Source organism: Mycetomoellerius zeteki, unplaced genomic scaffold (genome assembly GCF_001594055.1).
Source record: "Mycetomoellerius zeteki isolate Tzet28-1 unplaced genomic scaffold, Tzet1.0 scaffold85, whole genome shotgun sequence".
In the NCBI taxonomy this organism is placed as follows: domain Eukaryota; kingdom Metazoa; phylum Arthropoda; class Insecta; order Hymenoptera; family Formicidae; genus Mycetomoellerius; species Mycetomoellerius zeteki.
The window spans coordinates 1,203,749-1,215,433 of NW_017257883.1; the positions used below are offsets into that span (position 1 = coordinate 1,203,749).

An 11,685-nucleotide genomic window follows, 5' to 3' on the forward strand; every position below is an offset into this window, starting at 1 on the left:
CGTTTTCGAGACGGTTCGCATACATTCTCGGGCTCGCCACGGCCGCGAGCTCCGTAAACTCGGAAATAATGTAGACGCGCCGGGTTTTCAATCTCACAAAGATTAATTCGCGCAAATATCATTTTGTTTCCGCTCGTTGGCTTACGCGCTGCATTGTTTACATACGTTCCTCGCGGGCGGGGGCTAACTTCCAGCAAACTCGTTTCTGCGGGAACCAAGGCTCTCGCGCCGCCGGCGAATTCACCCGTTATAGCCGTTCCGCCATCCGCCCTCGTAAGACACGTTCTATTTCAGCGGGAATACAGCGCGACACGATGAACTCAAACAACGTAACACATTACATTTTTTTTATGGGAAGAATTTCTCACGCGCGCCCGAGTTCGACCCACTGGCGGATCCACGGGGAGAATTGTGGGGGACATATTCTTCCTAGGAATCTCCTTTTTTTTAAATATTTATAGAAAAATGTTTTATATATATATAATATATTTTTTTTTTTCAATATTTCTGAATTGCTTAATCACAATTCTGATATTCCAAAAATTATTTTCAATTTAAGGAAAACTCTTAAATGTAATCTAATTAAGTACAAAAATTCCTATTTTCGGTCAAGGTAGGATTTTAGTACTTAAATATTACTGTGCAAATTTATATACATATCTAATTCTGCAGATTACGCGCTGAAATTTTTTTCGATCTTGAAACGTCATCATGAGCAAAATCAAAATTTTAGTATAATATCACTCTCTCTCTCTCTCTCTTTATTAAAAGTAATATATCACTTTATTAAAAGAACAAGCAATTTAATAATTTTTTGATGTTCATAAACATTCTTTACAAGAATATTAATAATCAGATATTAATGAAAATTTTAAAATCTGTGAATAATTTATTGCGAAAAATATTACCTCAACCAAATATTAAAAAAACATAGATTTCATTATATTATTCTTCTTTTATGTTAATATAATTTAAAAATAAAATGTTTTATGAATTGTACATTTAATAATACTTTTTCGATATAATAATTGAATAATAGTTAATATTCTATCTTTTCATATTCGACCTTAAAAAAAAATTTGCTTGGTCCGTCCCCCTTTGATAAGTTTCTGGAACCACCAATGGTTTAATCAAACTGTCGCGGAAACTGTCTACATTTCAGCTTGCAATGTTATTTTCAGGGCGACATCGAGCACCTCGAGTTACAGTTTCGCGGTAAGTACACATTATGCAAATCGGCGCTCCAACTTGGCGTCGTGCATTATGGAGCACGACGGCCGGTGCGAGGAAGGAGGGGATAAATGATCCAGCCATACGAAGGCGATAGAGAAACGGCAAATGATCGGGTAATTAGAGCAAAAAAGTTTGTTCGGTAAGCGACTCGCGCAAAAGGTACGAACGTTCGCAAGATGCACCTAAGAACGGTCGTCTCCCTGAGGGAATGAACAGCCGGGGGTGGACCGGGTAGGGATCTTCGCTTCGAATTGCCAAGTGCACACATCGCTAACTAGGTTACGTAATACAATTAGCGCCTCCGCTAATTTCTCAGCGCCGACTAGACAACCGACTAGAATGGTAGTTCACTATTAATGGGCAAATACAAAGCGCCGGCTATCCGAAACGCGTTGCCATCGGCTCTCCCCTTCCCCCCCTTCTCTCTCTTTCTGTCTCCCTCTGTTTCTCTCTTCTTCACGTCGTGCCACCTCGCCTTCCCGACGAGAAGAGCAGACTAGGAGAACCCTCACCGTGCACAGTCCAGACGAACAAAAACAGGTTTGATCGCGTTCACAAACACGGGGGTCGGCTGGCGTATTTAATCGCGAGAGCGCGTTTCCACGGGCTCTTACACATCGCCCATCGAGTATGTATTCGGTATTTGTACTGCAGGAAATGCGCGTTGAATATTCAATTCGCTATGTTATTAATAGGCGCGAGTATCCTTCGTACGATATTCGTAGTGTACTCGATACTTTAATCATCGCGCGGATGAAAGCAAGAAAGCAAAGCCGAAGGAGAGAGAAAACTTTATTTATTAACTTTATACCGAGATGAGAAAGAGACGAAGGTTCTTGCAGCACATAGAGCTCTTGCATCGTAAAAGTCGCGTATCGCAAATTGTACGTGTCTCGCCGTTTTTGTGAAAGAAATTACTTCAAATTGGTCAAAGAATTTATACGTAAAGAGAAACACGTGACTCGGTGTGTGTATCTCGTGTATACACATATATGTATACATAGAACGAAATAAAATATTAAGAAAAGTGTACAAGTGACGTGTTGCACTTACTAAACTGCCGCACAAAGTCGCGGTACAACCAGTAGGGTTGCGTGGATTACTAAAACGAAATTAACGCTCGCCAGAGGCGAGTCAAGAGGACGATGTTATTCGGGAAAATGAATTGCGCGAAAAGTGCACAGACAAAAGGATTTTAAGGGATCACGAAGTGAGCAAGTGAGAAAAGAAGAAATCTCACCGAAAAGATACGGAGATATTGAAGACACGCGAAGAGAAGCGGAAGAGAGGAAAGAACAAAAGGAGAACAAAAAGACATCAAAAAAGAAAGAGAGAGGGAGGGAGAAAAGCGAATAAAAGATCGTGGATTTGTGTAGAAATGAGAGTAAGTGAGGGATGAACGAGAACGCGCGACGAGAAAACGAGGAGGTGAATAGGAAGAAAGCGGAGGAAGAGAATGGCTATTCGTGCATCGCTGAACGTTCGTCGAGCGAGATGCATCGGTGCATCGATGCGCGCGCGCGCGGTTTATGCATCCAGGATATTAAAAACATACACATCCGACGGTAAATCCGGCGTAAAATATAAATCGGTAATGCCGCCGAAAAACTCGGTCGGAGTTGAGCCTCCGGTTTTCCACCCCCCCCCCCCCCCCCACTACGTTGTTCCCTTCCTACCCTCACACGTTATCCCGCTTCGCTAGAGAATCGCGCCGGTTTTCTCTCTCTCTCTCTCTCTCGCTCTCGCATCCCTCACCCTTCTCGATAACAGTCTGCAGCTTGAATGCGCACTGTGTGTTCTCCGATGCGCCGCCAGCGTACAGGTGAGATTTCGCAAGATGCTCGATAGAGCGAACGAGATAACCACCCCTCGAATGTTGTTTTTACGCGTGTTGGAGGAGAAAGGTTAATGAGAGTGCGAGGGTGCGCGAATTAACGGGCGATTTCCGAACGAGAGGCGACACACGTTAAAGTAAACAATAAATTTCATTAATGCAATAAATGTGATTCAATTTATCAACCGAATAAATCTCTACGAACGAATTACAACGCAACGAAACATAATGCAATATTAATAATTTAATATTACAATTTACTATTACAAATATCTCTATATCGTATGGCCTTTATAAACAATATATTATTAACATCATTTTCCCACACCGAGAAAAATTTCTAACTGAAAATGAACGAACCAGATGATTCTGATTATATCAGAATTCTAATTATTTCAATTAGAATTATAATACATTCAACTAAAAAATTCTAATTTGTTTATTTTCAACTATTAGAGTTCCAATTACTGCAATCAAATTCTTTTTTCAATGCACGTACTATTTATACGCTAATCATTAACAAACGCGGCATCGATACGGCTGGACCAACCGATGAAAAAGACTAATTCTATTCAATGCCTCTATTTCGTCGAGTGCGGGGCATTCGTCGAATTCGGTTTTCCCAGGCAACAATCCCCGCCGCTTTAATCACCGATTCGCCGCCTTAAACCGTATTTTCCTCGGACGCACGTCCAAGTTTAACATCCGACAAAATGTTTTCGGCTTTATTAGAGACAGAGAAAGAGAGAGAAAAGAGGAGAGAGAAAGCACGGGACGGGGGCAAAAAAGGGACTCGTCGTCGGGCTGGCTTTTAATCGTCGTCGCGACGCTCCTTTTTTGCGTCCCTCACGCGGATGGGCGCGCGCACCAGTGTTGGAATCCACTTTAACGGACCTCGCTAATTACCGAGCGGGTAGCTCCGCTTATTTGCCTTGACTCTGATTAACCTTCCACGTGGTGTTCCTCCCTACGCAACAGAAACGGAAGAGGGATCGAGAGGATTGACCGTGGGGAGGCGGTCATATATGTATAATCGCTTTATGCATGTTTCCGCGTGATATCGCGACTGTGAAAATTTAACGCTTTTCGTTTGCCATAAGTTCCGTCGAATTGGATTCGCGGTGAAACGATACACTTCACGATTATATTTTGTTAGCACTAGTAAGAGTCAAGAGAAAAAATGATATATATCGTTGGTACATAAAAAATTATGCGAAATCGATTCCCGATGTCTCTTCTGTTACATAAATAAAAAAAATATCACCGTTTAATGTACATATTTTACGTCACTATTGACGTTGACAAATTTATTTGAGTTTGAAAATAAATTAAAATTACATACAAAATGTTGTGCATACTGAGAAAAAAAATGGTTGGTTAAATTACCATAATTTAACCAACCATTTATATAATATTTAAAGTCATTTTGTATGTTAACTATAAATATATTATTTCGGTACACAACTATAAATATAATTATAATTACTAACATTATAGCAGTAATAATAAATAAAAATGGAGTGTCCAAATTATTTTACCATGCAATTATAGTTACACAAATATCAAACTACTCTACATATAACGTAATAAGGAACATCAACAGAAAGTTCATTAAAGCCAGAATCGTGATTCAATACCGGCACGTACGATCGGGCCTCTTAAATGATACCCGTGACACTCTCTTATCCATTTGGCGCGTTACGCGCAAGGCAAATATCCGCGGGCGATATGGTACTAAATCAGGCGTTTCGCGGAGAGGAAGAGGGATGCAGGAGACGTGGAGGATGGAGCAATCTGAAGCAGTGCACGATCGCGCGAAAATTCACCGCGTCGGATGCGCCTTATCTCGGCCGAAGAACGTGCATATCTGCTAGACGGTCAGATAAGGATGATCCACCACTTACGAAGCGCAAGCAGTCGGCGTAGAAAATTATGTGTGCCTCCGTAAAAGCGTCGTGCCCTCGTCCACAAACATTGCCGAGTCCCTCAACGAGGGGAAACTCGTGAGGCATCGCGAATGGAAGAGGCGGAGAAAGAGGAAAAGTGGAAAATAGTTGGATCGACATCGTTCTCTCCCTCGTGATTCTCGATTTTACACTCGACTTTATACTCGCATTGAGAAAATAAATACCTTTTTTTTCTATAATTTTCGTCTATCATCGAATTTTCAGGCGGTTCACATAAACATGTGACACGGCATAAAGTTGTGAAGTATACGCCGGCCGATTCGTCAGTGTCGATGGCCGGGCAACGTTTATCGCGTTTATCATGTCGCCGATAAATTACCAAGAGCAGCCAGATATAAGCGTTACAGTCCATTAACCGGAAACTCCGCGTAATGCCCATCTCCGCGTAACGTTAATTTCGACGCGCGCGTGTTGTACGCGGAAATGGGGAAAAAATGCAGTTTTATTACAAAGGTACAAAACCGCTCGCCAGGGACAAGAAACGAATTTCAGCGCTTCGCTTCGGGCACTCGCCCCGTCCCTTTCTCGCAACCAGCCGGTAAATGCGCATTTTTCTCGTCGTAAAATTAACTCTCTTTTCTACGCGCTCTCTCTCTCTCTCTCTCTCTCTCTCTCTCTCTCTCTCTCTCTCGCCCTCTCTCTCCTATACTCTCTTCTATCCCGATGAAAAAGGTTATTCATATCAGGGGGCGCGTACCCTTTTCCGCTGCAGATTACTTCAAAGCAAATATTCTCCGTGCGTTCAAAGGAATTACAAGGCTATAACTAAATCTGTCGAATTTTTGCGTTGCAGTTTAAAGCAAGATTGTTGTGATATGAATAAAATGACGAGTCAAAAGAGAGAGAGAGAGAGAGAGAGAGAGAGAGAGAGAGAAAGAGACTTAATTCGTTATTGTCACGCGTGTGAATCTCGCAATCTGTGTAGCAATCAAAATTATTGATGTTGTCACACGCACGAAAATTAAAAATTCCATTTTCAATGCTATCAAATTTAAAATATTATTTAAAAATTACTTTTTACTACATTTTACGAAATTATTTTGTACTCTCTAAATCTGAATCAGATGGATACTTGACGTTAGTGATTATCCACTGATTCCCAAGTATACTACTGGTAATCAGTGAATTCATAGTGAAATTCAACTTAAAAAAAATTAAACCTCTTCGGGAATCCCTAACCTAGCTAATCTTGCTTTAATGTATAAGTTCAATATATAATATATGGTATTAGAACTGACATGCAAATATCGATATAGGATGTTTTCCAGCAAAAATCACAGATGGCATAATGTAAAACATCATTGTATCTTCGTTGTGTGTCAATGTTAAATAAAGATGAAATGATCACTATGTTACATTGCGTCTCTTGCTGGAAATCATCATTAATTGTATGATACTCAAACGACCTTTCATTTTCAGTTGAATGTCACTAATTCAAATTTAGAGCCTATACTGAAGAGATTTGTACCTACGTCGAAAATAACACTGACATTTATTTAAAGGATACTACAGAACCCTTCGTGCCCAAAACTACAATGACCCCGAAATGATGTAAAATTTTAAGCAAAACCAAATAATGGTAAGCAAGTTGTCGGAAATGACACCTGTAGCCAAATGATTTTATTCGCTGACTGCGGAGAGTGCGGATCGTATTTACCTCCGGTTTACATCGGCTTAATGCCGTTGATATTCGAAATAATAGCGACTCGCTAGCATAAACGTGGTCCTCGTACATGGTAACACGGTATCCATGTAAGCGTTTAGATTTACTGTTTCCACTAGCCAGCGACCAGTGAACATAGCTTTGCCAACGTTGAGGCATTATATCTCTACTGAGCAGAACGATCCGCCATATTGTATTTCACTGTCATTTACTGAATATGTGCAAAGCCCAATAATAGTCGTAAATCTACCATTGAGCAGTGCAGTTACCCATTTACACTTCTGCCGCTTAATTAGCGCAAATCCTGATATTTCCAAGCTCAAAAACTAACGATAGATATTACGTTTTCACAGCGAAAATCAAATTTGGAAACTCTAAAATTGCTTTAGAAATTTGAAAGCATAGATCGCTGTGTAAATTCAAACATTTAATTGTTAAATAAGATATTATTTGCTTCAAGAAGAAAAACTATTCCTTTAACGACTTAATTGGTCCCGTTTGCATCAAATACAAAGTCTTACAGTCCCCTCGTAATCTCAACGGTCTTTACGCCATTGTCCCATAACACCCATGCCATTAACAAGTTTCGAGCTTCTTAGTCCACGACTCTCTAAAGCGTCGTGGTCCCGTGGCCACTTCAATCTACAAAGACGGTCCGCGGTCGTCTCGAAGCCGCCAATTAAGTTAGTTACCAAATTCAAGAAGTCGAAAGAAGTGATTTAACGCGCCGAATAACAAATGACGAGTATTTATTGGCGTTTTACGTTTAAGTGAATTTCAAGGCTGAGAATGAAAGACTGGAAAATCGAAATAAAAAAATTCGCACAATAAATCTACGGATGCCTGATTTCCTTGCAAATAATTGACGTAGAATGATTGCTGTAGAAAAGCATAATATTTTTGTCATATTATAGGATAAAAATAAAACCTCGCAGCACTATTAATGTTTCTCTATCAACGATAAAACTGACAGAAATATGAATTATTTACATTCAGCTAGAAAGTTAAGCAATTCATATGGATTAAAAGTGCATTGATAAAACGCCCGAAGCAAGTTAGTATATTTCATTTGTGTCTCACTCTTGTGTCTTTAATATCTTTGAAACGATAGTTCGCTGGCACAGAACGTTACCGCAGCTCGTTACTTCATGAGTCTTTACGACATTGTCTCGCGCCGCTGACCATTGGCGAGTTTCGGACTTCTTGGTTCGCTGAAAGGAAAGTCAAAGACGGTCCCCGGTGTGAGAAAGCCGCCAATTAAGTCAAAAGGGGGAAAGTCCGCCTTGGCAAATTCCGGACGCGCGTACCGCTGCGGTTCGTTTGCCATCGTCAGAGCGCGACCGAGAAAATACACTTTGACCTGGATCGACGTTAGGGAGACGCGTACCCGGTGTCTCTTGTGTACTCGAAATCGAAGTTCGTGGTTGTTGGCTACGGCGAACTCAAGAGATTGTGTCCGTTCCTTCGTACGTTGGATTGGGGCAGATTTACCTCGATAAAGGGTCAAACACAAGTTGAACGCTGCTGGACAACTTTCAAATAGGACAGTGAGCTTACCGCAGCACGAATTCGGCTGCACGCGCCGTTTCAAAACTACCCGCGCATCGTGCCTGCGTATTAAAGAATTACGTTCTAATTTAAAAGGAAAGAGTCAAGTTGATCATATTAAAGGAGAGAGGAAATTTCGTTCGCGTGATGGATAACAAACACATTTCACTATCCATCACGTTAGAAATGACCGTCAATAGAAGTAATGCAACTCCTTGTAAACTGATCACGTATTTTGAAAATAACGTATGAGTGTTTCTATGCGTAACAGAGTGCCTTCATTGCTATTATAAGACGATCTGTTACCGAACTGCGCGGGAGTTTAGCGGGAGAAATAAGCTCCACTAGTACAACCGCTGTACAAAAGCCTCTTAGCCCCAGCTCGAGCAAGGGTGAAAGAGGACTAATTTGTCTATCCGAGCACAGTTGGGGGAGAACTGGTAGAAAAGAGCCGCGATTATGAGTCTCGCTTGGGTGTGCAATACATCCGGGAAACCACCCGGCCATTCGGAGGAACATGAACGCACCCTTGCACGTTGTTTTCACGATCATCATAATCCACCCCTCGACGTTGTTTTCGCACAGGTTCACGCCAGATTCTGAGCGACCGAGGTGGATTAAGGATTTTCCGGCTGCCTCTTGTGGCCCCACTACCGCTTGCCGTCAGTGACAGAAAAAAAAGAATGACCCAATTCGGGGTTTTTCTGGTTTTAGAGGCCGGCTTTTGCAGCTCGTTGCACAGCAGCGAAAGCAGTAACGGTAGTCCACTCGTGCAACAAATAGCCGTAATAGTATTGTTCGTCGCATTCACGTAAAGTGACTCATAAACATTCTTATATTATGTAATGTATTCGGTTTTATCGTACATATAAATAAATGTATGTTTTTCATATTAATGTTAATGAATATTACTTTTTTTTCATTCCAATATGTTACTGTATCGGAACGTTCAAAAACTTCTGAATAAAATTAAAAGACTCCTAATTAGTAGTAACATGTAATAAAACACAGATAACTATAAAAAAATTAACACAGAATTATTTTCGAAAAGATATTTTAAAACCTATAAAGACTCTACTTTTAAACTTCGTCAATGCTCTTCTCTGACAATGCTTCGCTCTAAATAAAACTCTTTTGAGATTGACCATATAAAATTTAAAAAAGTTTTCACTTTTTAGATTTATACGTAGAATTAAAAATTATTTTTAACTTTATTTGAGATTTTCTAAAAGTTCTTTTTTAAAAATGCTATTTTAAAAATTGAGTTATGATTTTTTCGAATTATTGAAAATTATCGTTAGATTTTCATAAAAATTCATGAATGTATAAAAAATAAATTTAAATTCCACATTCTCCAAGTTATTTTTAAATTTAAATTTTAGGTTATTATATCATTTTTAAATTTAAACTTTAGATTATTATATCATTTTTAAATACCTATAAATAAATCTATTATTAACTACAATATTTGATTATTTTATATCACGTTTTTATTCAAAATGGAAAAAGAACATTTTTCTATAGGTATATGAATAATATGTTAACCTTACATATCTGTATTAAAAATACGAAATTATATACAATATATAAATCTGTTGCAAATTGTAAATTTGGTTTAAAATATGCATTGTCTAAAAAGAGATATTGTGTAAAATGAGCTTTGTATAAAAATTCTATTTTATAATTAAAAATTAATATTAGCAAACTAAAGGATTCATGTAATAATTTTTAAGGAATATTGTTAAATTAAAAAGCGTGCCTAGAATCATGTACGATATTTTGATATCATATTTTCTCACTCTTACACAGAGTGGCTATGTAATCTCTGATAATCGATTTAGTTATTGACAGAGTATTTTCGATGAAATAACTTACCACGCGAAGCACCGAGAATGCACGACTGTGGCAGCAAAAAACAAGTCAGCATCAGTGGCCAATTCATCTTCGAATCTGCAATAAAAAAAGAAACAGAGTCGTTAGACAACATAGTCATCTAAGTGTTATTTGTAGCGACGACATCGAAAGACATCGAAAAACAATATCGATCCAAAATACTTTATCGAAATGTTGGAAATTTGCGCTTGAAAATCGCTATTTCCTGTTTTAATGAAGCTCGGCAATTGTCTCCGAATAACTGCTAAAATAGCTTGTACAAAGCAAACAAACACCGAGCGGTTATATCGGTTTTCTTCTTCGACTATTGCGGCTTATCCCGCCTTATCCTCCACAAAATCATGAGAAAAAACACACCCGGCGCAAATTAATGCGTGCTACACTCATTTCCAAACAACGGCTTGGCGCAATTATAGGGGAGCAGCCCCTACGTGTGTAATATTGATACGGAAGAATGTTCCCCGCTAATCCTTCTTTTGGTCAGTTATAACCCGATACCGATGGACGTGCCCGCGGCTACGTCACGAAGGGAGATGGATCGTTTTCAGCACGATAGAAATTCAGGGGAGATCGATACGCCGCGCCGGTAATTCTTGTATCGGCCCCGAGAATAAGTAGCCCATTGACCTCTCGGGCACGTTCTGAAATTAGACCGGCCGTGTCGATAAAACGTACTAGACATTCTCGTGTTAAAACATCGTCTCGCGCGGCTCTAATGTGTGTCCCGATTTCAATTTCGTCGTAGCAATAGAGTGCTTTCCAATTGTAAAATTATCAGACATTTTCATGCATACGGCAAGTTGGGTTCAAATTACCGTAATCATCGACACAACATTACACATCCGTACTCAGCCCGAGGGCTACTATAAGTGTTTTCTAGTGATAATTACATGTTAATAATCATGATGACTATAAATAAATTTGGAGGACGTATTTGGAGGCATTTTGCTATTTTCCATTCAATAAAGGAGGAAAAAGTTACGTTTAAGGATGTATCTGAGCTATTCCAAAAATAGTACCAAATTGATGAAACTTCGGGAAACTTTTCCTTTGTTATCTGTAATATACTAAAAAAATTTCAAGTAGATTCACTAAACCGTTAGAGAGTAATTATTATTTTAATTATGATGATTATAAAAATTTAATACTAGTACTGGCCAATTAATAACTTATTTTAAGTATTAAAAATATTATTAATAGTATTCTAATTCTATCCGAAACTGTGCATAATGTACACATTCTGTTCTAATTGAATCGTGCACAATGTTACGCTTATACGTTTGTGTTAAGATGTGTTAAGCAATTGGAAAGTACCCTTACTCGCCTCGCCGTAATATTCAGATTGTCCATCTTGCGCTGTTTGTATTCCACGTGTCTGTGTGCAAAATCTCGAATCATGCTATAATATCTGTAGATCCCACGCCGCGTCCAATAAAAATACGTCGAGTAGCTTAGGGTGGAGACCCTTTATTCGCGTTCATCCGAGTCGTTCAGCGAACGGTCACCGACATTCTCCGGCAGACGGGGACAAAATCTGGCGCAATCTT

At 39.3% G+C, this 11,685-nt stretch overlaps 1 protein-coding gene across 1 annotated transcript in view; it reads right to left on the minus strand.

Annotated features, from left to right (window-relative positions):
• LOC108730142 (uncharacterized) overlaps positions 1-10,820 on the minus strand; it is a 120,755-nt gene extending 109,935 nt beyond the window's left edge. Inside the window, exons 1-2 of the mRNA XM_018459645.1 lie at positions 10,814-10,820; positions 10,121-10,195 (exon numbers count right to left, since the gene is read on the minus strand). Of these exons, the coding sequence (XP_018315147.1) occupies positions 10,121-10,195; positions 10,814-10,820 (82 nt within the window). The remainder of the gene's footprint in view (positions 1-10,120; positions 10,196-10,813) is intronic.
• Positions 10,821-11,685: the final 865 nt, after the last annotated feature.